Below are 27,815 nucleotides of genomic sequence, written 5' to 3'. Positions count from 1 at the left end.
AATGTGTTTCTGACCTTTGACTTCATTAACCTAAAATAAAATCACTCTTCCGTTTCATTTTTACATGAACATGCTCAAAATTAGGTAATAAATCCTTTTCTTCTTGGATTATCTTGAACACGCATTTCTGACCTCTGACCTTTGACCACATTGCTTTAAAGTGTAATTGCCTCTTCCGTTTCATTTTGCAAATATATGCTTGAAGTTTGATAATCGTTTCTTCTTGCATTATCTTGAACACACATTTCGGACCTCTTTGACCTCCTTTTTTCAAAATGTAATACCGCTTTTCATGTTACAAACATGTCCTGGAAGTTTGAAAATAATCACTGTAGTCATCTCAAAGACAAATGTATTTCTGACCTCTCTGACCTTTGACCTCATTACCCCAAAATGTAATTACTACCTCAGCTTAGTTTTTAATATGCATTTGCTCCAAATTAGGTAATGCATCCTTTTTTTTCTTCTTGTGTTATCTTGAACACACATTTCTGACCTCTTTGACCTTTGACCTCATTGCTTTGAAGTGGAATCTCCTCTTCCGCTTCATTTTGCAAATATATGCCTGAAGTCTGATAATCGTCTCTACTTGCGTTACCTTGAAGACACATTTCTGACCTCTTTGACCTCATTTTTTCAAAATGTAATATCCCCCCCTTTCATGTTACAAACATTGCTGAATGTTTGAAAATAATCTCTGTAGTCATCTCGAACACAGATGTATTTCTGACCTCTTTGACCTCATTACCCCAATATGTAACTACCTCCTTTGTTTCATTTTACAAACTTATGGAGCAAATTTGATAGTAAATTCTTTCTTTGTTCTTTAATTATCTTGAACACACATTTCTGACTCCTGTGACCTTTGTCTTCATTACTTCAAAATGACCTCAATGACCTAATTCAGAAAGACCTCCATTTCACATTTCAAACAAGCTGGAAGTTTGATAACTCAAGTACAGAGAGAGGATTTAGTATCTCGAATACAAACACATTTCTGACCTCTTTGACCTTATTTGCCCAAAATGTAATCACCTCCGTTTCATCTTGCATATGCTAAAAGTTTGATAATGATCTTTTTTTTTAAACTTATCTCGAACACACATTTCTGACCTCTCTGTGACCTTTGACCTCATTACGTTAAAATGTAATCCTCTATTCCGTTTCATTTTACAAATAAATGCTGGAAGTTTAATAAATACGTTTCTTGAGTTATCTTGAACACAAGATGAAAACATAAATTCACAAAAACGTAATTCTGACCTCTTTGACCATTAATCTCCTTCATATTTCAAACTTATGCTGGAACTCTTGTAATATATCCTGTCTTTATTCTTGAGTAATCTCAAACACAAACACATTTTTGACCTCTGTGACCTTTGGACTTCACCACACCACAATGTAACCACATCTTCTGTTCCACATTACCGCTAATGAGTTCATTTTTGGTCAGTTCCTGGTTCAGCTTAGGGGATTTCTTGGTCACTTGCTGTTGATGTTGGGTCACTTCCTTTAAATTATGAGGCATTTTGAGATCACTTACTGTACATTTCGAATCAATTCCTATTGAGGCATTTTATTTTGTGTTTTCTTCCACTCAGTTTTCCAAAAATGCCGGCACAGCCGTTTTGAAGTCCTTAATGGGATTCCTCCGAGATTTGGTCGTCAAACTTCAGGACTCGCAGATTCCCTCCGACCCTGAACCCGAGCCCGATGAAGAGAACGGCGGAGATGAATCTGACCTCTTCCTGGATGTGAACCGGTCATCCACTGCGGAGGCTGACAAAGAGAAGGTTACAGAAGTTTGTTTATACTCACAATGATAGATGTCCAATTGTCCTTCTGCTGTGAATTGAAATGAGTAGACGTCCAATCCATTTGAAGCGGGAGGGCTGGAAGTGATTGAATGAATAAATGCGTATTGATGGAATCAACTATCATATCGGGATACAATGTTTGTTTCGATACGTTCCTATACTTTTGACAAACCTACCCGCAACCCCAAAATGTAATTAAAAAAAAAAAAATCATCACTGAGTTATTGCGAACACACATTTCTGACCTTTGACCTCATGACCTCAAAATGCAATTGCCTCTTCTGTTTCATATAACAAACGTGCTGCAAATGTAACATAACTCAAGAACAAAGAGAAGGATTATCTCCAACAGACTAACTTTGTGTCAACTGTATCATTTAAAAACTGCAAAAAATGCCAAATCTGTGGGTTGGGGGGGGGGGGGGGCTGAAATTTTGGCAAATCCATAACAAATGGCAAAAAACAACTCTCCCACCATAAACAGAAAAAAATCACAAAACAATCATTAAGTTTAGTTATAGGGCACTCATTGGCTGCCATTGATGAAGCTAGATGTCCAATCCATATTGACGGACAGGGGCGAATGAACCAAATAAAAAATTGGCTAAACTACAAAAAGTTGCGTAGAACAAAAATAAACCCCCCAAACCCACCCAAACTAGGGGGGGGGGGATCACCCCAAAAAATTGGGAGAAAAACAGAAAAAAAACACCCCAAAAAAAACACCAAAACCAGAAAAAAAAACAAAAAAATATCCCCAAAATTGGCTAAAAAGAAAAAAAAAACCATGGAAAAAAAACATTAAAATCACCGCAAAATTTGACAATTTAGTTGCTATTTTAGTTACAGGGCACTCATTGGCTGCCATTGATGAAGCCAGACGTCCAATCCATGTTTACATAAAGGGGCAAATGAATGAATGAAAAAAAAAAGGCAAAATATCACAAAAAACACTCAACCCCCCCTCCCTGCAAAAAATACCAAAACCTGAAGAAAAAAAACCTTATTACCCCCCAAAATTGGCAAAATCACAAAAAAATCCGGCAAAAACACTAACCCCCCCAAAACCCCCACCACAACCAGAAAAAAATACCAAAAATTTCCCAACAAAATTGGCAGAAACACAAAAACGAAAAGAATAAAAACATGTAAAAATAGCACCAAAAATTGCCTAAAATAAATCAACAGTTCATTTACTTTTTTAGTCATAAGGCACTCATTGGCTGCCACTGACGTCCAATCTTATGTTGACGTAGAGGGGCAAATGAATGAACTAAAAAATTGGCAAAATCACAAAAAAAACAAAAAAAACCCACATATCCCCTCAAAAAAAACACCATAACCAGAAAAAAAAAATCCCCCCAAAAACTGACAAAAACACAGACAAAAAAAAAAAAACCATGAAAAAACAACATAAAAACGCCCTAAAAAATTTGACAATTTAGTTGCCATTTTAGTCATAATGCACTAATTAGCTGCCATTGACGGAGCCAAACGTCCAATGCATGTTGGCGTAGAGGGCCAAATTAATGAACGAAAAAATTGACAAAATCACAAAAAAAAAAACCCTGCATAAACACGAACAACCCTCCCCCCAAACTAACCCTACCATAACCAGAAAAAAATAACAACACAAATTACCCCACAAAATTGGCAAAACACAAAAGCAAAAACATACCAAAAAAAAAAAAACGTTAAAAAAGCACCCTAAAAAATCAACAATTTTGTTGCTATGTTAGTTACAGGGCACTCATTGGCTGCCATTGATGAAGCCAGACGTCGAATCCATGTTTACATAAAGGGGCAAATGAATGAATGAAAAAAAAAAGGCAAAATATCACAAAAAACACTCAACCCCCCCTCCCTGCAAAAAATACCAAAACCTGAAGAAAAAAAACCTTATTACCCCCCGAAATTGGCAAAATCACAAAAAAATCCGGCAAAAACACTAACCCCCCCAAAACCCCCACCACAACCAGAAAAAAATACCAAAAATTTCCCAACAAAATTGGCAGAAACACAAAAACGAAAAGAATAAAAACATGTAAAAATAGCACCAAAAATTGCCTAAAATAAATCAACAGTTCATTTACTTTTTTAGTCATAAGGCACTCATTGGCTGCCACTGACGTCCAATCTTATGTAGACGTAGAGGGGCAAATGAATGAACTAAAAAATTGGCAAAATCACAAAAAAAAACAAAAAAACCCACATATCCCCTCAAAAAAAACACCATAACCAGAAAAAAAAATCCCCCCAAAAACTGACAAAAACACAGACAAAAAAAAAAAAAAAAACATGAAAAAACAACATTAAAAACGCCCTAAAAAATTTGACAATTTAGTTGCCATTTTAGTCATAATGCACTAATTAGCTGCCATTGACGGAGCCAAACGTCCAATGCATGTTGGCGTAGAGGGCCAAATTAATGAACGAAAAAATTGACAAAATCACAAAAAAAAAAAAACCTGCATAAACACGAACAACCCTCCCCCCAAACTAACCCTACCATAACCAGAAAAAAATAACAACACAAATTACCCCACAAAATTGGCAAAACACAAAAGCAAAAACATACAAAAAAAAAAACGTTAAAAAAGCACCCTAAAAAATCAACAATTTTGTTGCTATGTTAGTCATTATACATTCATTGGCTGCCACAGATGGCGCCAGATGTCCAGTCCATGTTGGCAAAGAGGGGCAAATGAATGAATGAAAAAATTGGCAAAATCACTAAAAAAACCTGCAAAAACACTTATCGCCCAAACCACAATCAGGGAAAAAACAAAACAAAAATCATCTCTAAAAAAATTGGCAAAAACCCCCTAAAAAGAACAACAACAAAAAAAAAAACCATGGCGAAAAACCACGATTGAAATCACCCAAAAATCTGACAATTTAGTTGCTATTTTAGTTACAGGCCACTCATTGGCTGCTATTGATGGCGCTTGACGTGCAATCGTAGTCGACATGGATTGGGCGTCTAACGTTTATGAAGGCCAATTAGTGAAAATCTACAGGAAGAGAGAGAGAGCAAAGCCCGTAATTTCATCTTGTTGTCGTTTCAGACGCTTCTCTCGGCGCTGGACTCCATCTTCAAGCACCCGTATTTGGAGCAGTGGTACCTGGCTTTAGAACTTGGCTCTCTGCCACCGCACTCTCTCAAAGTGGCCCAACTCAAGCGCATGTGCGCTCGACTGAGCGAGGACATCACCGCACTTTTGGAGACGTGCGCCCCAGCCCTCCGCCGAGCGGGTCGCGACCAGCTTCTGGCGCCTTACGCGAGCGCCGCAGTCAAAGCCTTGCGCGAACAGCTGTCGGAGAATCGCGGGCGAGCTTCCGAAAAGCAGAGCGCACCTCTGCGCGCTCTCCTGTCCTTACACGGATACGCGGAGCGTTCCCAAGTTAGAGACGCCGTGTCGGCCTTGCTGCTTCTCCCACGGGAGAAGCTCGTGACCGCGTCTGGCGAGCTCAGCGTCTACGGCAGCGCCGCGTTAGAGCTTCTCGCTGAAAATGAAGACAGTGCCGACGGTAGGTTTGTCGCTGTAACATTTTAGCGGGTGATAAACACCGCTGGCCAAAAGTATTGGCACCCCTGCAATTCTGTCAGATCATGCTCAATTTCTCCCAGAAAATAACTGCAATTACAAATGCTTTGGTAGTAATATCTTCATTTATTTTGCTTGCAATGAAAAAACACAAAAGAAAACTAGCCCTGCTAGCAGAACTCAATGGGCCCTCGGGAGTCCGATGTCGATTTCTCCAATTACTTTATGGTGATTATTTTTTGGGGTTCATCAGGTTTTTTTTCCCTTCCAGGAGGCGTCTGTCTCGTAAAAAAGGCCGTTTCATGATCCCAGCAGGGGGCGCCAGGCCTAATGGGTGATATTTCAATGAAGTCGAGTTCAGGCTGGGATACACCACGTACAGTTGTGGTCAAAAGTTCACATACACTTGTGAAGAACATAATGTCATGGCTGTCTTGAGTTTCCAGTTATTTCTACAACTCTGATTTTTCTCTGATAGAGTGATTGGAACAGATACTTCTTTGTCACAAAAAACATTCAAGAAGTTTGGTTCTTTGATGACTTTATTATGGGTGAACAGAAAAAAGTGATCAAATCTGCTGGGTCAAAAATATACATACAGCAGCGCTAACATTTGGTAACATGTCCCTTGGCCATTTTCACTTCCATTAGGCGCTTTTGGTAGCCATCCACAAGCTTCTGGTTGAATCTTTGACCACTCCTCTTGACAGAATTGGTGCAGTTCAGTTCAATTTGATGGCTTTCTGACATGGACTTGTTTCTTCAGTTTGTCCTCAATGGGGTTTAAGTCAGGACTTTGGGAAGGCCATTTGAAAACCTTAATTCTAGCCTGATTTAGCCATTCCATTACCACTTTTGATGTGTGTTTGGGGTCATTGTCCTGTTGGAACACCCAACATCGCCCAAGACCCAATCTTCGGGCTGATGACGTTAGGTTATCTTGAAGAATTTGAAGGTAATCCTCTGCTAGGTCTAAACTTACTTGTATCTAGCAAAAATAATAAAGACCTAGAGGAGGACGAAGGCAAGGATCAGATAGGAGACAATGATAAGGCTTTACACTGGCGGCCGTCAGGAGAAAAGGTTGATGCGGAGCGAGTAGCTCCCAACAAGCTTATCTAAAAAAAACCCTGAGGAGCGTCAGCTTTTTATTAAGGAGTTGGAGAGCATTCATTGCACATGCGTAAGTTTTGTTTTATCGAGATTGTATCATTTACTGAGAACAGAAACCAGAATGAAACATTATGGTGACATTTACTGAAAACAGAAACTTTACTCTTTCCATTGTGTAAACACTAAAAAGCATAAGTAAATAGAGAAAACAATCATAACACCTAGTTTTAAACACACATAATTGCATTTACTATTATTGTGAATATTGTTAATACTGTTATTGTCCAAAAGCATTAAAGCACATCTCACATCCTCCTTCTTCATTATCCCATTTACTCTCTGTAAAGCACCAGTTCCATTGGCAGCAAAACAGCCCCACAGCATAATACTACCACCACCGTGCTTGACGGTAGGCATGGTGTACTTGGGGTTAAAGGCCTCACCTTTTCTCCTCCAAACATATTGCTGGGCATTGTGGCCAAACAGCTCGATTTTTGTTTCGTCTGACCACAGAACTTTCCTCCAGAAGGTCTTATCTTTGTCCATGTGATCAGCAGCAAACTTCAGTCGAGCCTTAAGGTGCCGCTTTTGGAGCAAGGGCTTCCTTCTTGCACGGCAGCCTCTCAGTCCATGGAGATGCAAAACACGCTTGACTGTGGACACTGACACCTGTGTTCCAGCAGCTTCTAATTCTTGGCAGATCTGCTTTTTGGTGATTCTCGGTTGAATCTTCACCCTCCTGACCAATTTTCTCTCAGCAGCAGGTGATAGCTTGCGTTTTCTTCCTGATCGTGGCAGTGACAAAACAGTGCCATGCACTTTATACTTACAAACAATTGTTTGCACTGTTGCTCTTGGGACCTGCAGCTGCTTTGGAATGGCTCCAAGTGACTTTCCTGACTTGTTCAAGTCAATGATTCACTTTTTCAGATCCATGTATGTATATTTTTGACCCAGCAGATTTGATCACTTTTTCTGTTAACCCATAATAAGGTCATAAAAGAACCAAACTTCATGAATGTTTTTGTGACAAAGAAGTATCTGTTCCAATCACTCTATCGGAGAAAAATCAGAGTTGTAGAAATAACTGGAAACTCAAGCGAGCCATGACATTATGTTCTTCACAAGTGTATGTAAACTTTTGACCACAACTGTACATGCCAAATATGAAAAAGATTTTCTGAATTGGGTGTTTTGTATCAGGGAGTTATTAGTCATTTTCTGAATTTGGTGTTTTGTCAAAAAAAATGTACAACTTTTGGCACCCCATCGACTTTGAAGCATCACATGATTTTTCAAAGGGTGCTAATACTTCTGTCCACCCATTAAAAAAAAAAAAAAATCCCATTCTCTTTTGTTTTTCATTGTAAGCAAAATAAATTAAGCTATTATTACCAAAGAATTTGTAATTGCAATCATTACTTTTGGCCAGCAGTGTATTGACCAAGCGATTCATGTTCTTGCGGTGACAGGTTTGGACGATGGCATCATCCCGACTAAGGCTCACCTGGACGGTTTGGGCACGCTGCTGCTGTCCTGCTCCGGCCCGGCGCCCGAGAACTTTCTCCTCCGGATGCTTAGCAGAGAGCCAGGAAGCGCCCGAATGGTTGACGGCGACATTCTAGAACGTTGCCTCCGTTGTCCTCCGCGGGACTCTGTGGCTGTCCCTCGACTGCTGGTGAGCCAATGCCCTGCGCAGCGCTTCCGCTTTGAGACGTGGTGTCTCAAGTCTGGGAACGTGGGGAAGATGGCCGCCGCCGACGTCTACCTCCCGCTGATCCGGGCGTATCTGCTGGCGGCCAAGGAGGAAGATCCCGCAACGCCCAAAGATGGTTTGTGTTTAAAAAAAAAAAAAATGCTGTGAAATGTGCGCTTTTGTCATGTTCTTTTAGCTAGGGAACTCTTGACAACCCCTGAACTCACTTGCTGCCCGTTTGTGACTCTGGGAAAGCCCCAAAACCATTAGAAAGTGGCCTGGAAGTGGCCCAGACCAACAGGAAGTGACCTGGAAATGCCCCAAAATCAACAGGAAGTGACCATTTAGCCAGAAGTGGCCCAACGGTCTCAACAGTATCTAATGCAACCGGAGTTAGTCCGACTTCGTAGAGCGTAAACAAACTAGGAGGCGCGACAGCTAGCCGACATGCTAACCCGAACCGAGCGGCGTTTCCAAGTCTTATTCTCACCTTTTGATGAGAAAAGTCACACAAAATTACCCCAGATCATGTCGCACGGCGGCGGGATTGTCTTCGCCGATTGGCAACCCCCCCGAGACTGGAGCCGGAAGTCACTCATTTTCATGGCGCGGGATTAAAAAAACTCAATAAATAAAACGATCGCTTCCACACACATCCAAGCGGTCCATTTCATTCAGGAGCATAAAATACCGTGTGAAATATGAAATAAACATGCTTTTTGCTCTTTTAGGCACTTTAAATTAGGGCTGTCAAACGATTAAAATTTTTAATCGAGTTTATTACAGCTTAAAAATTAATTAATCGTAATTAATCGCAATTCAAACCATCTATAAAATATGCCATGTTTTTCTGTAAATTGTTGTTGGAATGGAAAGATACGGATATATACATTCAACATACGATACATAAGTGCTGTATTAGTGTATTATAACAGATGGCATTACCATCATTAACATTCTCTTAAAGCGATCCATGGATAGAAAGACTTCTTAAAAGATAAATGTTATTACAAGTTATAGAAATTTTATATTAAAACCCCTCTTAATATTTTCATTTTATTAAAATTTGTAAAAATTTTCAGTCAAAAAATAAACTAATAGCTCGCCATTGTTGATTTGTCAATAATTACACCATGCTCACTCATGGTGCTGAAAGCCATAAAATCAGTTGGACCCAAGCGCCAGCAGATGGCGCCAAACACCAAAAAACAAGTAACAAGCGGACATTACACTCTGCTGTCATTTTAATCTGTTTGAGCGGGGCATGTGCGTTAATTGCCTCAAATATTTTAGCGTGATTAATTTAAAAAATTAATTTCCGCCCGTTAACGCGATAATTTTGACAGCCCTACTTTAAATGTACAGGAAGGGGCCCTTAAGTTCCCAAAAGCCGTATATTACATAACCTATGTTATTAAATACCGACATGACTCAAATAATGTCACTGCCCGCCATCAGTGTTGTTAATCTTACTGAAAAAAAGTAATTAATTATAGTTACAAATTCCTTCTCCCAAAAAGTAATTGCGTTAGTAATTCAATTACCTGAATGTAAGAGTAATTAGTTATTTGGCAAAGTAATTGGTGATAATTACTTTTTTTTTTTTTTTCTCCCCTCAAAAAAAAAAAAAAAAAACCAAAAAAAAACATTGGCCACACTATGTAAAGTTTTTTGTGAAGGTTTTTGGTACAATTGGCCCGAGCCCAATTCTTTACCCTAATTTACCCTTTACCCTGAATCAACTGTTAAAAGTTGTTAAAATTGCTCCCATTATTGCATTAGTTCCCTTCTCTCTACTTTCGACATATAAAAGTTTTAAAACTGTGTCATCATTTAAAGATAGATTCAAGTCAGGATTTTGCCGATTTAGAAATAGGTTCGCTAGGAAGGTTCTCTACAGCAGAGCCGTCCTAAAAAGTCTACTGCTTTAAGATGGCGGCTGTTTACTAACGCATTTAGTGCCGTGTCTGTCATTTTGCATCTAGTTATATCTATATATAGTACATGTGATATCTACCATGTCTACCATATCTACCATAACATGCGGGCGTAGTTTGTAGGCTATCGGCTACAACATGTATTATTGGAGCTACCTAGCATTGCGTTTGCTCGGCGTCACAACTTTCTTGCCTCCTCCCCACTCCTGCTCTGCTCTGTCGTCTCGGTGAGTCCGTCTCCCTCAGACTTTTCGACCAATATAATAACGCATGCCTTTCCGTCCTCAGTAACGGTAACGGCGTTGCCAAGATGAGAAAAGTAATTAATTTGATCACCCACTACTGAAAAAAATAACGCCATTATATTGTAACGCCGTTATTAACAACACTGCCCGCCATAGGCGGAGTGTGACTTTTGGGGCGGGGGGGCATAGCATGTTGATGACCCCGAAACGCAGTGTCAGCAATAAAATTGAGAGAATATGTATAATAGTAAGTTGAAAATGAGCATTTTTTTTGGTTTCTTATCATTCTTGAGGGGAATTCTAAATCTGGTTGCTAAGGACAGCTTTACTTTTCGCCAAGATCGTCATCCATTGAATATGGTAGGCCCGCCGGTGTCGTGCCAATGTAGTTACCCCAGTCAAAAATTCTATCCTCTGGGTGGAGCCGCATAGAGGTAGATTTGTGTCTTCATTATCCGATTAAAAATAAAAAATGTGTTTGAATGCAAAAATAAATTTGAAACTCAAAAAACATTTGAAAGCTATTTTTCTTGGCATTTTTGTTTTGATTGATTGATGGTCTTTTTTTTTTATTATTATTATTTTTTTTTTTTTTTTGTAGCAAATTTTTTGATTGAAGTAATGTTGTTTTGAGTTTGGGCCACATTTTGGCCAGGACATTTGTGTCTTTATTACCGTATTGGCCCGAGTATAAGACAAAAGATTATAAGACAACCCCCTCTTTTTCAAGACTCAAGTTTGAAAAAAGACTTTTTGAACCCCAAATTCATTTTTATGCAGAAAATAATTACAGTACATCCGAAACAAATGATTATGACAATATATTTGAGAGAAAAAGCATGTTATTTTGCCTCATTCAAATCTTAATATCTGAACATTTAAATATGTAAACTAAAGTGCAATCACATTCGTAAATGAATGGCTTCTGGTTTTTAAAATGTAAATAAACCAATCTATTGTGACAAAACAACAAAATTGCAATAACTGCATTAACCAATGTGAAGTCTAACTGTAACTGTAGTCTTGAAACAAATCTGAATAAGGAAAAACATTGCAATAAAATAATGCAAACTGGTTAAACTTGAGAGTAGCTGAGATCTGTCATGACACAACACCGCTTCAATGATATCTGGCGCCATCTAGCGTCGTGAATGGGTATAATGTCTAGACCGCAAATATAAGACAACCCCCTCTCTTTCAGTCTTATTTCATTGCAAAAAACACATATTCGGGCCAATACGGTATTCAATCAAAAAATAAGTTGCTTCAAACAAAAAAGGCATATTTTCCAACGAAAAATCACTTCAATCAAAAAAAGAAAAATTTTAATCATAGAATAAAAGTTTTTGAATGTGAAAAAATATTTTACACTCAAATATTTGCATTTGAACACTTAATTTTTAATTTAAAATGTTTTCTTTGATTTTAGCAATCCTTTTTGTTTTTGGGTCATATTATGGGTAGGACATTTGTGTCTAAATCATTCAATCCCCAAACAAGTTGCTTCAATCCCACAAAAATATTTTCAAACAGAAAAAAAAAATCATTTGAAAGATAAAATTGCCCTTCCCTAATTTTTTTTCCCTCAATAATATGCAAAGCAAATGACCGTTTAAGTTGCTAGTCACATGATCTGTTTGAAAAATAATTTTGACCCATTATAATTTTTTTTTTTTTTTTTGGTGTGTTAATTTCATTCATTTTTGTTTTTTGCTTTAATGCTTTACAACTTGTATACATATATAGACCCTATCCACGTGACGTCACAACTCCTTCCTCCTGACTGGTGCCGCCCAATTGTCCGTCAACACATCATGTTTACCTGTTACGGCTACGTACATTCCTCCTATTTACGACGTGTTTTTCTGCTCATTAACATTAATAATCAAAATGGTGAAGGCGTGTGTGGCGGTCGGTTGCAATAACAGAGAAGATAGACGGAGAGACTTGAAGTTCTACCGGATTCCGAGAGAAGAGAGCGAGATGGGCTGCTGCAATTCGACGAGAAAACTGGGCTCCAAACGATTACCATAGATTATGTAGTAGTCATTTTATATCTGGTAAGATGCATTTAATACATATTTAGAGGGTTTTGGGCTGACAACCACAATTAAGATCATTGCTAGGCTAATCGCCGACAACATACACGTATGTATGTAGTGACAGTGCTATCGCTAAACCATATAAACATTAAAAGCCTTAACTCCATTGACAAACGACATGAAATACATTAGACTTGACAGTGGATGTTAGCAATAACAAAAGATTTTGAATTGAAAATTTCGTAACTCACCTTTCCAAGCACAAGATAGATTCCTGCCAAATTTTCGTGGACGAGGACCTGTTCCACCCAACCAGCAACGACGTATTTATAAGCCTCCAAGCTCTTAAAGTTTTTCAAACTTTCGTGAGAATAGGCTGATTTTGTGTGGACAAGATATCAGGGTAGCTAGCAGATGTCAGGCAAATATGGCGGAGACAGCGGGTCGAAAAACATCGATTTAGGCATCAAATATGGATCTGGCGAATGGATAAACTGAAGCTTTTCCACTTAACGCCTTTTATGCAACGCATCAAGTGAGTTTACGGCATCTGAAAGCACCGGGTCTTCCATGAAATGCATTATAAATTGCTCGATCAATTGAGACCATTGATAATACAGACACAAAATGACGGACAAGGGGCGGAACCATACAGCGCGCACGTGATTTTGTGACGTCGGTGGGTAGGGTCTATAGGAAAGTCACTTATATGCCATGACACTTTTCGGCCACCGGGGGGGGGGGGGGGGGGCTGGCCCCCCTGGGCCCCCCTTAAACTCCGCTTACGCTGCCCGCCATTGACAACTTGCTAGACGTCCAATACATTTCAACTTTTATGATACCTTTTTCCATTTTTGCAGTGCAACAAGAGGTGGTAAAGGCCCTAAAGGAGAAATTCCTAGCCAAGCTGATCCGGTCTTCTCTCCGAGACACCATGGAAGACGCGACATCGGTGGAAACGCTCGCTCTTCTGATCGCGCTTTCCGCCAACGTGGAAGAAATGGCCGACTTGATGGACGAGCTGCCGGACGTCCTCCAGCAAACGGACACTTTTCACAGGTCGGCTCGACCGCAGAGAAGATTATTTTACGGCCAAACAAAAAAAAAAAAAAAATCAAAATTGGACTAAAAGAACAAAGTCGTCATATTACGAGATTCATCTTGGAATACAATGTAACTGTATTAGTGCTGTCAAATTTATCGCGTTAACGGGCGGTAATGAATTTTTTAAATTAATCACGTTAAAATATTTGACGCATTTAATGCATGCGCGGAATGACCTGCTCATGCATTGCCTCAAAAAGATTACAATCACTCCGTTTTTTGCACATTGAGAGCTAAGAGGGAAAGAAAGGCGAGTAGACACAGGCGTTCGTTGGACCGCGCCGTTCATTGGCGTAAGCTTTGGCAACTCCTTCACAACAAACAAGCGCATCATTTAGTGAAAGCACAACAAAAATAATATTCCTGTCTCTCAAAAAAAAAAGGAACTGGCATTCAGCTATGCAAAATACTAGTGCTGCAACGATTATTCGATTAACTCAAGTATTCGATTAGAAAAAAAGATTCGAATTAAATTTTGCTGCTTCGAGTATTCATTTAATTAAAGTGGTGTTGTAATGGTTTATTTTTGAAAGTGTTTGCATTTAGTTTTATTAATTTGGGTGGATACACTGCCCTCTAGTCTGCCTCATTTCACATGGCTGAATCCAGCTGCTCCATGTTAAGACCAACATAAGCAGAGTTTGTTTTTTTTTTGAGCTAATGTTTTTTTTTTTTTTTTAAATGCATTCATAATTTAGTTTATAGATCGCCATTTTTTGTGGGAATGTTTCTGAACCATTTGTTAAGAGCAATGTTTAAAAAAAACAAAAACGTTTTATTGAATTTATACTAGCGGACTTTTGCTATGCAAGTTAGCCATTTATGCTTTTGTTGTACATAGATCCCTTTTTTTTTTTTTTTTTTCATGTGCCTTATCCGATTACTCGACTTTTCGAACTAAGTAGGTCATCGATTAATCGAATACTAAAATAATAGATAACTACAGCCCTACAAAATACACGTAAAACTTACTCAGACTTTGGTCCAACTCTATTCAAACACTTCGTTTAGCTCAACAAATACACTGGATGGCAATACTTAGTCACAATATACAGACTATCAGAGGTCTCGTACGTTGTGAAGCCAACACTCAAATGAACGTAAGGTACAATGAACCGGGATACTAAGGCGTCAGTCGAGGAACAAAACGCACTCATTGAATAGATCTCTAATTAATTTAAAACTCGCCATTGACACCTTGTGGTGTATTTCAATCACTACCTTACGTAGTTAAAGACACTGTGGAAGAATCGCAGGGAGCCCATGCGACGTCTCCGCTCGGCGACGTCAACAATGGCGAGCTATTAGTTTATTTTTTGATTGAAAATTTTACAAATTTTATTAAAGCGAAAACATTAAGAGGGGTTTTAATATATAATACTATAACTAGTCGTCAAATTTATCTTTTAAGAACTACAAGTCTTTGTATCCGTGGATGCCTTTAACAGAAAGAATGTTAATAATGTTATAATATCCAAATACAGTACTTATGTACAGTATGTTGAATTTACAGTGGGGCAAATAAGTATTTAGTCAACCACTAACTGTGCAAGTTCTCCCCCTTGAAAATATTACAGAGGCCTGTAATTGTTAACATGGACAAACCTCAACCATGAGACCAGAAAATCACATTGTTTGATTTTTAAAGAATTTGGACCTTGAAATGCTTCTTACCAAGCCACTCCTTTGTTGCCCTGGCTGTGTGTTTGGGATCATTGTCATGCTGACAGACCCAGCCAATTCTCATCTTCTATGCCCTTGCTGACGGAAGGAGATTTTCACTCAAAATCTCTCGTTACATGGCCCCATTCATTCTTTCCTTTACACAGATCAGTCGTCCTGGTCCTTTTGCAGAAAAACAGCCCCAAAGCATGATGTTTCCACCCCCATGCTTCACAGTGCGTATGGTGTTCTTCAGATGCAATTCAGTATTCTTTCTCCTCCAAACACGAGAACCTGTGTTTCTACCAAAAAGTTCTATTTTGGTTTCATCTGACCATAACACATTCTCCCAGTCCTCTTCTGGATCATCCAAATGCTCTCTAGCGAACCGCAGACGGGCCTGAACGTGTACTTTCTTCAGCCGGGGGACACGTCTGGCAGTGCAGGATTTGAGTCCCTGGCGGCGCATTGTGTTACTGATAGTAGCCTTTGTTACTGTGGTCCCAGCTCTCTGTAGGTCATTCACTAGGTCCCCCCGTATGGTTCTGGGATTTTTGCTCACCGTTCTTGTTATCATTTTGACGCCACGGGGTGAGATCTTGCACGGAGCCCCAAATCGAGGGAGATTATCAGTGGTCTTGTATGTCTTCAATTTTCTCATAATTGCTCCCACAGTGGATTTCTTTACACCAAGCGTTTTACCTATTGCAGATTCCGTCTTCCCAGCCTGGTGCAGGTCTAAAATTTTGTCTCTGGTGTCCTTTGACAGTTCTATGGTCTTGGCCATAGTGGAGTTTGTTGTGTGACTGACTGAGATTGTGGACAGGTGTCTTTTATACTGATAAAGAGTTAAAATAGGTGCCATTAATACAGGTAACGAGTGGAGCCTCGTTAGACCTCTTTGACAGCCAGAAATCTTGCTTTTTTTGTAGGTGACCAAACACTTTTATTCCACTCTAATTTGGAAATAAAGTCTTTAAAAATCAAACAACGTGATTTTCTGTTGTTTTTTTTTTTTTAACATTCTGTCTCTCATGGTTGAAATTTACCCATGTTGACAATTACAGGCCTCTCTAATCTTTTCAAGTTGGAGAACTTGCAAAATTGGTGGTTGACTAAATACTTAATACTGTATCAACCCAAATCAGTAAAACTAAATGCAAACACTTTCAAAATAAACTATTACACCCCCACTTTCATTAAATGAATACTCGAAGCAGCAAAATTTAATTTGAATCTTTTTTTTTTCCTAATCGCATACTCGAGTTAATCGATTAATCGTTGCAGCACTAATATATATTATCGGTTATCATATCATATCGGCCTTAAGGAGCAGGAAGATATCGGTTTCAAAAAATGGGTATCGTGCACGTCCAGTGTGGCTTATCTATGAAGAAATGCTGTTTTTGTGTCAAATTCTGTGGGTGGTTTTTTTTCTTCGTAACAATACGAATTGAATTCTGTGTAATACAACATATGACTTTATTCTTGTATCAAAGTGACATACAACTTTAATGTCATGATACTCTCATAATCTGTAGTTCAGAAGTCAGCAGATTTGAAGACGTTTTTCTTTCTCAGGTGGCAGTTGGCGGACGTCGTCGCAGAGAAGCTTTCCGACCGTCCGGAAGAAGGACTGGCATGGAGGAGGAAGGTGATGGCGTCCGCCCTCAGGCGTCCGATGCCTCGTCACCCCGACGGCACCGTTGACGGAGCCGCCGCGAGCGGCACCGTCATGGAAAGGCTGCGGAAACTCATTGTAGGTTGACCGGCACGTTTTCATTTTTCACGTTTTGAACGTTTATCCCTTCTGCGCAGACGTCCAGCGATGATGTCGCCGCAGCGGACTGGAACGCTTTTGTCAAAAATGGCCTCAAGTTAGTAAAACATTTATCCGTGAGTTGCGGTGTCAGTTTTTGTCCCATTCACACATTAAAAAAATGGCGCACAAAATTGGTCAGCCAGTGTTTGGCAAAATGTAGAATTCTGCCAAAATTGAACAAAAACCTCTCCCATTCATTTCCAATGTCATCCTTACAAAAACAGCTCAATTCACTATTGACTGCAACAACAACAAAAAAATCTTATTGTTGGCCATTATTTTTCACAACCACAAAAACAAATCCTCAACTTTGCTCAAAATTAACAACAATTGACCCTGAAATCTCCTTAAGTCAACAGGAAATAATCCAAAATGTAAAGTATGTGACCCCAGAATGCCTAGAACTTTACAGTAAGTGACCCCAAAATGCCCATGATCAGCAGGGAGTCGCCAATTAAAAGTAAGTGACCTAGAAATGCCCTAAAATTAACAGGAAATGTTCCAAAATGTACAGGAAGTGATCCTGGAATACCTCAAAATATACAGGAATTTACCCAAAATCAACAGATAGTGACCTGTAAGTGCCCCAAAACCAGCAAGAAGTGACCCTGAAATACCCCACAATCAACAGGAAGTCACCAATTCAAGAAAATGATCTGGAAATGCTGTAAAATTAACAGGAAATTGTTCCAAAAGTACTGGAAATGACACCAGAATGCCAAAAAAATGTATAGGAAGTGACTCCAAAATGCAACAAAATGACCCTGAAATGGCCCAAAACCAAGAGAAAGTGGTCTTGAAATGTTCCATAATCAACAGGAAGTGACCTTGAAATGCCCCCTAATCAACATGAAGTCATCAATAAAAGGAAGTGACCTGGAAATGCCGTAAAATAGACAGGAAATTATTCCAAATGTACAGTCCCCAACAAAAGTCGTGTCGCTTGTCCATTTTATAGAAACAATTGCTAATAACCTGACATTTAATCAATTGGTTTCAGAAATGGCTCATATGAAAGCTAAGACCCTCCCAAATGATGTTGAATGTACAAAAAAATGAAAAAAGATTTATCATTTAATGAAGACGTAAAGGTCAAATTTTGGCAAGACAAAAGTTTTGTCACCTACAGAAAGTAGTGTGAAAATTGAACAAAAAATGCAATACAAAAATATGTAACATAACATGAGCGAATTAAGTAGTGGTGCTGTGAGATCCAAATTTAATATTTTGTATGGAATCCATGGGCTTCGGCAAGGATTCATACAATTTATTGATGAAGTCATCAAAGAAAGCAGTATTGCATGCCTCCCAGAGTTCATCAACATTCTTGGGTTTCGTCTTCCGTGCTTCCTCTTTCCTCCTGTTCATGTCTGGTGACTGGGCTGGCTGGCCAGTCCTGGAGGATCTTGATCTTCTTTGCCTTGAGGAACCTTGAGGTAGAGATTGAAGTATGCGATGGAGCACCATCCTGCTGCAAAATTTGTCCCTTTTTATGGTTAGGAATGTAAGAAGCAGCTAAGATTTGTTGATATTTCAGACTATCTATGTTGCCCTCCACCCTGCAGATCTCTCGCACACCCCCATACTGGATGCAACCCCAGACCATGATTTTGCCACCACCAAACTTCACTGTTTTCTGAGAGAATCTCGGATCGGTGCGGGCTCCAGTAGGTCTCCTGCAATATTTGCGGAGACTGTGGTGTAATTCAATGGAAGATTCATCTGAAAAATCCACCTTTTGCCACAAAACACTGAAGTTTGGTGGTGGCAAAATAATGGTCTCGGGCAGGGGTCCACAAACTACGGCCCGCGGGCCGGATATGGCCCACCTCCACATTTGGTCCGGCCCCCTGAACAATACCAGAGAGCTTTTTTTTTTTTTCAATAGTGTTATTTATTTCCTGGCTTTTTTCTGTGTAGAACCCAGAGAGGGTTATTTGGTTATTGTCTATTAAGTGTTGTTATTATTTATTATTATTATTTTTATTGTATTTACTTTTGTACCGTGAAGAATCCAGAAAGGGTTATTTGATTGTGGCTTTCTGAAAAACAATAAATATTTACATTTAGGCACTCCTGAAACCGTCACACTTTTTCTGTTACAAACTGACCCCGGCCCCTCATCAGAGAAGGGAAATTTATGTGGCCCTCAAAGGAAAAAGTTTGGGGACCCCTGGTCTAGGGTTACATCAAGTATGGGGGTGTGCGAGAGATCTGCAGGGTGGAAGGCAACATAAACAGTCTGAAATATCAACAAATTCAATTCAATTCAATTTTATTTGTATAGCCCTGGATCACAACAACGTCATCTCAAAGGGCTTTGCAGAGGCAATATGATAAGCAATCAGAAACAGCAAACGAAGCAACAAAGATGAATAAATAAATTCAAGTCCTGGGTATCCCCCATCCTTAGACCCTCCATGTCGGCAAGGAAAAACTCCAAAAACTCTAGAATCTTCGGGAGAAAACGAGAAACCTTGGGGAGTACCACAGTGAGGAGAGATCCACTCCCAGGACGGATAGACAGGAAGCCCCAGGACGGCTAATGGAAATTAGCAGGCGAAGTTACAGTCCGTAAAAAATGCGGTGGAGTAAAGGAACAAGAAGAGGTCCATCTAGTCAGATGAGACTGGGGTAGCAACGAGGACGTCCATCCAGCTTGGGGTCCGGACAGTCAGGAGGCTGCAGCTGAAAAATAGCCCCTCCCCAGAGGGGAGGGGGGAAAGGGTACAACGGGTGACTAGTGATGAAGAGACTAGACAACTAGATATTAACATTGGAAAATAGAGATAAAGTAAGATAAGTGGTAGGTAGAGTGAGAAAAAGGAGATAGAACTCAGTGGCTGTACTTCCCCCAGCTTTATAGCTTCTAGTGCAGCTTAGACTAAACTTTGAGTCTACTCCGACTTCAACTAGCCTGACCATAAGCTTTGTCGAATAGGAACGTTTTTAATCTAATCTTAAATGTGCAGACTGTCTCGGCTTCTTTAATATTAGCTGGAAGCTGATTTCATAAAACGGGCTTGGTGGCTAAAGGCTCTAGCTCCGACAGTACTTTTAGCAACCCTGGGAACTACCAGTAGACCTGCATTCTGAGAGCGAAGTGTTCTGTTGGGGTGGTATGGAACCAGAGCATCGGAGATATAAGATGGCCCCAACCCATTAATGGTCTTAAATGTAAGAAGGAGGATTTTAAATTTAATTCTAAACTCGACTGGAAGCCAGTGAAGGGCCTGGAGCACAGGGGTGATGTGCTCTCTTCTATTGCTTCCTGTTAAAAGTCTTGCTGCTGCGTTTTGGACAAGCTGAAGACCTTTTAGAGAACTTTTAGGACAAGCTGCAAGTAGGGAATTACAGTAATCCAATCTCGATGTAACGAACGCGTTAATTATTTTTTCTGCATTGCTTTTAGATCAAATATTTCTAATTTTGGCGATGTTGCCCAGGTGAAAGAAGGCCGTTCTGCAGGTTTGTTTAGGCACGGACACAGTCTCTATCTTCTGTCCTGAATGTTGGATTTGTGACAGCTCGGAAAATGGCGAGTGATCACTACTAACAGAGTTGTGTTTTACACTACAACACTGCGCCGGGCCCCCACTCTGAAGTGTCACTTTGGGACACTAAGTTTGGCGGCCAAGTTTCGAGTTAAGAGAGCAGCACCGTCCCAAGTCGGATGAATGCCGTCTCGTCACATGAGCCCGGACTTCCCCCAAAACGCGTGCCAGTTATCAATAAAGACTATGTCGTTTTCTGGGCACCATCTAGACAACCAGCGGTTAAATGATGAGAATCTAGAGTACATCTCATCCAGAGAATGCTACGGTGTCAGCCATCGATTTAGCAAGATTACAAATCTTAGCTGTCGCTTACATTCCTAACCATAAAAAGGGACAAATTCTGCAGCGGGATGGTGCTCCATTGCATACTTCAATCTCTACCTCAAAGTTCCTCAAGGCAAAGAACATCAACATCTTCCAGGACTGGCCAGCCCTGTTACCAGAAATGAACATCATTGAGCATTTCTGGGGTAGGTTGAAAGAGGAAGCATGGAAGACGAAACCCAAGAATGTTGATGAACTCTGGGAGGCATGCAAGAATGCTTTCTTTGATGTTACCTGGTGACTTGTATGAATCCTTGCCGAACCGTATGGATGCAGTCCTTCAAGACCATGGATGTCATACAAAATATTCAATTTGGATATCACAGCACCACTACTTAATTCGCTTATGTTATGTAACATATTTTTGTATTTGAAGTAGGGCTGTCAAAATTATCGCGGGAATTCATTTTTTTAAATTAATCACGGTAAAATATTTGACGCAATTAACGGACATGCCCCGCTCAAACAGATTAAAATGACAGCACAGTGCAATGTCCACTTGTTACTTGTGTTTTTGGGAGTTTTGTCGCCCTCTGCTGGCGCTTGGGTGCGACTGATTTTATGGGCTTCAGCACCCATGAGCGTTGTGTAATTATTGACATCAACAATGGCGGGCTACTAGTTTATTTTTTGATTGAAAATTTTACAAATTCTATTAAAACGAAAACATGAAGAGGGGTTTTAATATAAAATTTCTATAACTTGTACAGACATTTATCTTTTAAGAACTCCAAGTCTTCTTTCGCTTTAACAGAATGTTAATAATGTTAATGCCATCTTGTTGATTTATTGTTATAATAAACAAATACAGTACTTATTAGTGCTGCAACGATTAATCGATTAACTCGAGTATTCGATTAGGAAAAAAGATTCAAATTAAATTTTGCTGCTTCGAGTATTTGTTTCATTTAAGTGCGTTGTAATGGTTTATTTTGAAAGTGTTTGCATTTAGTTTTATTAATTTGGGTGGATACACTGCCTTCTAGTCATTTCACATGGCTGAATCCAGGTGCTCCCTGTTAAGACCAACATAAGCTAAGTTTTTGTTTGAGCTAATGTTTTTTTTTTTTTTTTTTAATGCATTCGTAATTTAGTTTATAGGTATATTTAGCCTACTTTTGTGGGAATATGTGTCCGAACCATTTGTTAAGAGCACTGTTAAAAAAATTTTTTTTTAAAAGTTTATAACATTTAAACTAGCAGACTTATGCTATGTAAGTTAGCCAATTGTTCTTTTGTTGTACATAGATCCTCATTTATTTCTTTATTATACCGTTTGAGGTTCAGCTCTGGTAATTTAATTTTTCACGTTCCTTATCTGATTACTCGATTATTCGAACTAAGGGTTCATCGATTAATCGACTACTAAAATAATCGATAGCTGCAGCCCTAGTACTTATGTTACGTATGTTGAATGTACTTATCCATCTTGTCTTATCTTTCCATTCCAACAGTAATTTCCAGAAAAATATGGCATATTTTATAGATGGTTTGAATTGCGATTAATTACGATTAATTAATTTTCAAACTGTGATTAACTCGATTAAAATTTTTAATTGTTTGACAGCCCTAATTTGAAGTAAATTTTTTGTTCAGTTTTCACACTACTTTCTGTAGGCGACAAAACTTTTGTCTTGCCAAAATTTGACCTTTATCTTCATCAGGTAATAAATCTTTTTTCAGTGAAACAAGTATATTTTTGTACATTCAACATCATTTGGGAGGGTCTAAGCTTTCATATGAGCCATTTCTGAAACCAATTGAATCCTTAAAAGTCAGTTTATTAGCAGTTGTTTCTACAAAATGGATAAACGGAAAGACTTTTGTCAGGGACTGTAGTAAGTGACCCGAAAATTCCCATGAACAACAGGAAGTCACGAATTAAAAGGAAGTGACGTGGAAATTAACAGATGATAATCCAAAATGTAGTGGTAGTAATGACGAAAGTTGCTCAAAATTGCACCAAAATGAATAGGAAGTGAAAGAAAATCGACAGGTGACTGAGGCATCCCCATTTGTAGTTTTCTTTCCAAACATTTGAGCGGATATGGATCTTGTGCAGGTACCGCTACCGAGACGAGCTTTTCCTCAACACCCTCAGAAGCCTTTTGGACGTGATTTACCCCGCGGCCGACGGTTTCATCCCATTAGCAGGCATCCACGTGATGACCAGCGGCCACTCCTTGTTCTTGCCCACCATGTTGGAAGCCAACCACCACTGTGCCAAAGGTGTGCTAATACCGTATTGGCCCGAATATAAGACGGTGTTTTTTGCATTGAAATAAGACTGAAAAAGTGGGGGTCGTCTTATGTCCGCGGTCTGGTCTAGACATTATACCCATTCACGACGCTAGATGGCGCCAGATCTCATTGAAGCGATGTTCTGTCATGACTAGGGCTGCAGCTATGGAATATTTTAGTAATCGAGTAATCGACTGAAAATTCTATCGAGTAATCGGATAAAACATCTATATTTTTAGTAGGGCTGTCAAACAATTACAATTTTTAATTGAGTTAATTACAGCTTTAAAATGAATTAATCGTAATTAATCGCAATTCAAACCATCTGTAAAATATGCCATATTTTTCTGTAAATTATTGTTGGAATGGCAAGATAAGACACAAGACGGATATATACATTCAACATACGGTACATAAGTACTGTATTTGTTTATTATAACAATAAATCAACAAGATGGCATTAACATTAACATTCTGTAAAAGCAATCCATTGATAGAAAGACTTGTAGTTCTTAAAAGATGAATGTTAGTACAAGTTATGGAAATCTTATATTAAAATCCCTCTTAATGTTTTCGTTTTATTAGCATTTTAAAAATTTTCAATTAAAAAATAAACTAGTAGCTCGCCATTGTCGATGTCAATAATTACACCATGCTCACTCATTGTGCTCAAAGCTATAAAATCATTTGGACCCGAGGGCCAAACACCAAAAAACAAGTAACAAGCGGACATTACACTGCTGTCATTTTAATCTGTTTGAGCGGGGTATATGCGTTAATTGCGTCAAATATTTGAACGTGATTAATTTAAAAAATTAATTACCACCCGTTAACACGATAATTTGACAGCCCTAATTTTTAGGTGAAGAGCAATTATAAATATACATGAGAAAACAAGACATTTCATCTAATATTGAACCATTTTCAGTCAATCAATGTCTTTATTTTCGATGTACATTGTTGAAAACAGCCAACCTCTCTATTTATATATTTCTTACTTAAAAATGCCATTACGCTTGACAACATACATCACTTAAAAGTTAGGATTTTTTCCCCCCACGTGTTTCAATTGAATTTCTATTTGTGTCAAGCTATTTTTAAGTTCTAGTTTTAAGTTTTAAGTTAGTCTAGGATTTTGAGTTTTTGCAGTGTTCAGAATAAATGTATGATACAGGCTGTATTGGAGCACATTAGGGACCAGTGCAACTTGGTGTTTTATCCACCAATGACTACTGAGCTAAAATTGACAGTTAGCATTATTACGTTTTTATTTTACACCCTCATCACTCTACAACGCTATGTTTTCAGATTAAATAAAGCCTGTATGTAAGACACGTTAGCCACGCATCGACAGTGGTCATAATGAATAGAAACCTAGCCCTCTGCAGGGCTAACGTTACGTGAGCGAGTGACAGTAACGTTAATCTTATTTATTAGCGCATAGCGCTCTACTGCTTTAAGATGGCGGCTGTTTACTAACGCCGCTGACTCTCATTTCGCATCTAGTTCAACATACATGTGATCTCTACGAGACGCATCAGACGCTACCTGCTACCACCGTAGCATCATGCGGGCTAGTTTTTAGCAACGTCGGCATCGTTTGTAGCGGCTGTCGGCTGCAGTAAGTTTTTTAATTTAATTTTTTTTTTGCTTCTTCCTCTATGCACGTGACATCAGCGCGTTGTCCCGCATTAAAAGTAGTCCGAGCAAAACATGATGCTTAGAGCTGTCAAAATGAAACGATTACTCGAGGTGAATAAAAATGACTCGAGGTGAATAAAATTACTGGGATCAGTTTTTAAACTCGAGTTGCTCGAGTATTCGTTTCAGCTCTAGTCATGACAGATCTCAGCTACTCTCAAGTTTAACCAGTTTGCATTATTTTCCCTTATTCAGATTTGTTTCAAGACTACAGTTACAGTTAGACTTCACATTGATGGTTATTGCAACTATGTTGTTTTATCACAATAATTTATTTACATTTGAAAAACCAGAAGCCATTCATTTACGAATGTGATTGCACTTTAGTTTACATATTTAAATGTTCAGATATTAAGATTTGAATGAGGCAAAATAACATGTTTTTTCTCTCAGATATATTGTTATATTCATTTCTTTCAGGGGGGACATTTCACACGGGGCGACTATTTTTCGGCACAACACCTGTTGTTGCGCTCATCTTCTTGCTGCGCGATCGTGGCGACGAGCTTCGTAGTCTCCGTCTGATGATGTCTGTGATCGTGTTGGCATCGTATTGATGCTTTCGCCGCTGTCTAACGGCTGTCGACACAAACGCATCATGGGCCGAGAGAAACAAACCGTGCTGCTTTCAAGATTTGCCCTTTCAACAATGGGCGCACAGCAACTACTAAAATGACAGTTTATCTTCTCTGTTACTCAGAGGTTGCGCTAGACTTTTTCGTTGTCTGTCATTTTGACTGACAGGGTCATAAAAATCCGGTCATAATCTATTTTTACCCGTCACTTAAATTTTTAAAATGATAATAATGACATTGTGGTGACCCTTTGTTTGGCATAATTCACCTTCCGTACTTGTGTGTCCATTTGGCCTAACGCGTCACCGGCTACGACACAGTCACGTGACAGAGACATTTAAGAGCCGCGCGCGTTCCGGCTTGAATATGAATAGAGAGTTCACATAAAGCAGCAGAGCTACAGCGGCTGGACACAGCAATTCGAGCTAACAAGACTCTTAACATTGCATGCCGCTTCAATATATTCAATAGTATTTAGTTTTCATTCATTTTAAATTAATATTCTGTCCGAACAAGCTTAACAGAGAATCCACACCGTGCCATCACACATCAAGCAGATGAATATGTAACTTTTTCTCCGCAGTGACAAAAGCAGCTGACTGTGGCCCCAGTAGGTTGGCTACATATGGAACAATGAAATTAGCAATTCACCTGCTGTGGCCTGAACGCAGTCTCACACCTTCCTCCTGGTGCGCATGGACTTGAATTGCATGCCCGCTTGTGCGGTCCCTCTTTTTTTCACCTCTTTTGTCAACACCATCGTCGTTTTGGGGCTTTTTGAAGAAACTTCGGGCACTCAGTTGCCGTGACATTTTTCCGAGTAAGGCCAATGACGTCATGCATCAAGAGAGACAATTGCTAATTAACCCTTTAACACCTAAGCCTATTTTGGCCGAATTTGCATGCATTTGATGTTGCCTTTATATTTCAAAGAAAAAAATTTTCACAATGGCCAAGTTGGGAACTTCATGTCCAAACTGTTGTTTTCTTCACTGACCAATTATAATCCACATTTTGGACCCAAAAAGACAAAAAAATCCCAAAATATTTTTTCAAAATTTGTAATGTTGATGTCCCATTGACAACCAAACGTGCTCGACCAAACGTTTTGAAGCCTGATAATATTTATTCTACTTGTTAGGATAAACATTCAATAGAAAAAAATAAGATTGAATAGTTTTATGTTTGACAATTCAACACAAACAGCAAGTATGGTCATAGGCGTTTTTGGCCTTTACACGTACTATGGTCAAAACGGGTTATATACAGTGCAAAAGAGTGAGAAAAAGAAAATATATGTATATATCATCTAACACAAAAAGGGTTTGGAGGATATCTCTTTGTGAAGTTAGGTATTATACCCATCACCTTATCTAAAGTATTTACGTACATGCAACCAAGCTTCTCGAACACTCATCTTTATAAAATTCTCTTGAAGAAAAATATATAACATTGAAAAAAAGTATTTAAAAAAATATTGACAAGTAGTTCAGTTCAATTCAAATTTTTCTGGCATGCGACCCAATAAAGTTTTTTTTTTTTTTTTTTGCGAACTCAATAAAGCTTCTGCATGAACAAGTCAGGGAGCTGCGTCACACACAACGTCACACAGCCTACTCCGTCCCGTTTGTGCTGTCAGCCTGTCACTTCTACTCGTAGAAACGCCGACTCATCCCAGGAAAACAACGGCAAATACGGCTCATCTTCTTCCTTGACTTAATGAAATAATGCATTAGCTTGCGCTAAATTTAGTTTTAGATTCATTCTGCACGTTTCAAAGTCCCTCGCTCAAACTGGCCGTTGTTTGCTTCAGCATGCCTCCTTTTCCTTAGTTGGCGCCTCGCTCGGAAATTTACCTATTTATTTTTTTCCAACAAATGTCCACATTCGGTTCGTCCTTCTTGACATCACAACAACTCTTGGGATATGTAGTCTTTTGTGCTTCTTTCGGTTTTGAAAAAGAACAAGAAATGATGGAAATATGGAGATAGATACATGGTCCATGCAGCGTTTTAATGCATATTTACAGTGCCTTGCAAAAGTATTCGGCCCCCTTGAATCTTGCAGCCTTTCGCCACATTTCAGGCTTCAAACATAAGGATATGAAATTTAATTTTTTTGTCAAGAATCAACAACAAGTGGGACACAATCGTGAAGTGGAACAACATTTATTGGATAATTTCAACTTTTTTAACATGAAAAACTGAAAAGTGGGGCGTGCAATATTATTCGGCCCCTTTACTTTCAGTGCAGCAAACTCACTCCAGAAGTTCAGTGAGGATCTCTGAATGATCCAATGTTGTCCTAAATGACTGATGATGATAAATAGAATCCACCTGTGTGTAATCAAGTCTCCGTATAAATGCACCTGCTCTGTGATAGTCTCAGGGTTCTGTTTAAAGTGCAGAGAGCATTATGAAAACCAAGGAAC

General features: G+C 39.1%; 1 protein-coding gene across 2 annotated transcripts in view; it reads left to right on the top strand.

The window, feature by feature from the left end:
• urb1 (URB1 ribosome biogenesis homolog) overlaps positions 1 to 27,815 on the top strand; it is a 105,844-nt gene that overhangs the window by 41,619 nt on the left and 36,410 nt on the right. For both annotated transcript variants that reach the window (XM_057838490.1, XM_057838489.1), the window contains exons 21-27: positions 1,602 to 1,793; positions 4,886 to 5,348; positions 7,951 to 8,310; positions 13,259 to 13,457; positions 16,746 to 16,923; positions 16,983 to 17,041; positions 22,930 to 23,096. In XM_057838490.1, the coding sequence (XP_057694473.1) occupies positions 1,602 to 1,793; positions 4,886 to 5,348; positions 7,951 to 8,310; positions 13,259 to 13,457; positions 16,746 to 16,923; positions 16,983 to 17,041; positions 22,930 to 23,096 (1,618 nt within the window). The remainder of the gene's footprint in view (positions 1 to 1,601; positions 1,794 to 4,885; positions 5,349 to 7,950; positions 8,311 to 13,258; positions 13,458 to 16,745; positions 16,924 to 16,982; positions 17,042 to 22,929; positions 23,097 to 27,815) is intronic.

This window comes from Corythoichthys intestinalis, chromosome 6, assembly GCF_030265065.1.
Source record: "Corythoichthys intestinalis isolate RoL2023-P3 chromosome 6, ASM3026506v1, whole genome shotgun sequence".
Taxonomy (NCBI): Eukaryota; Metazoa; Chordata; class Actinopteri; order Syngnathiformes; family Syngnathidae; genus Corythoichthys; species Corythoichthys intestinalis.
The sequence above is the reverse complement of the archived record's forward strand: the minus strand, read 5'-3'. Positions and strand labels throughout refer to the sequence as shown.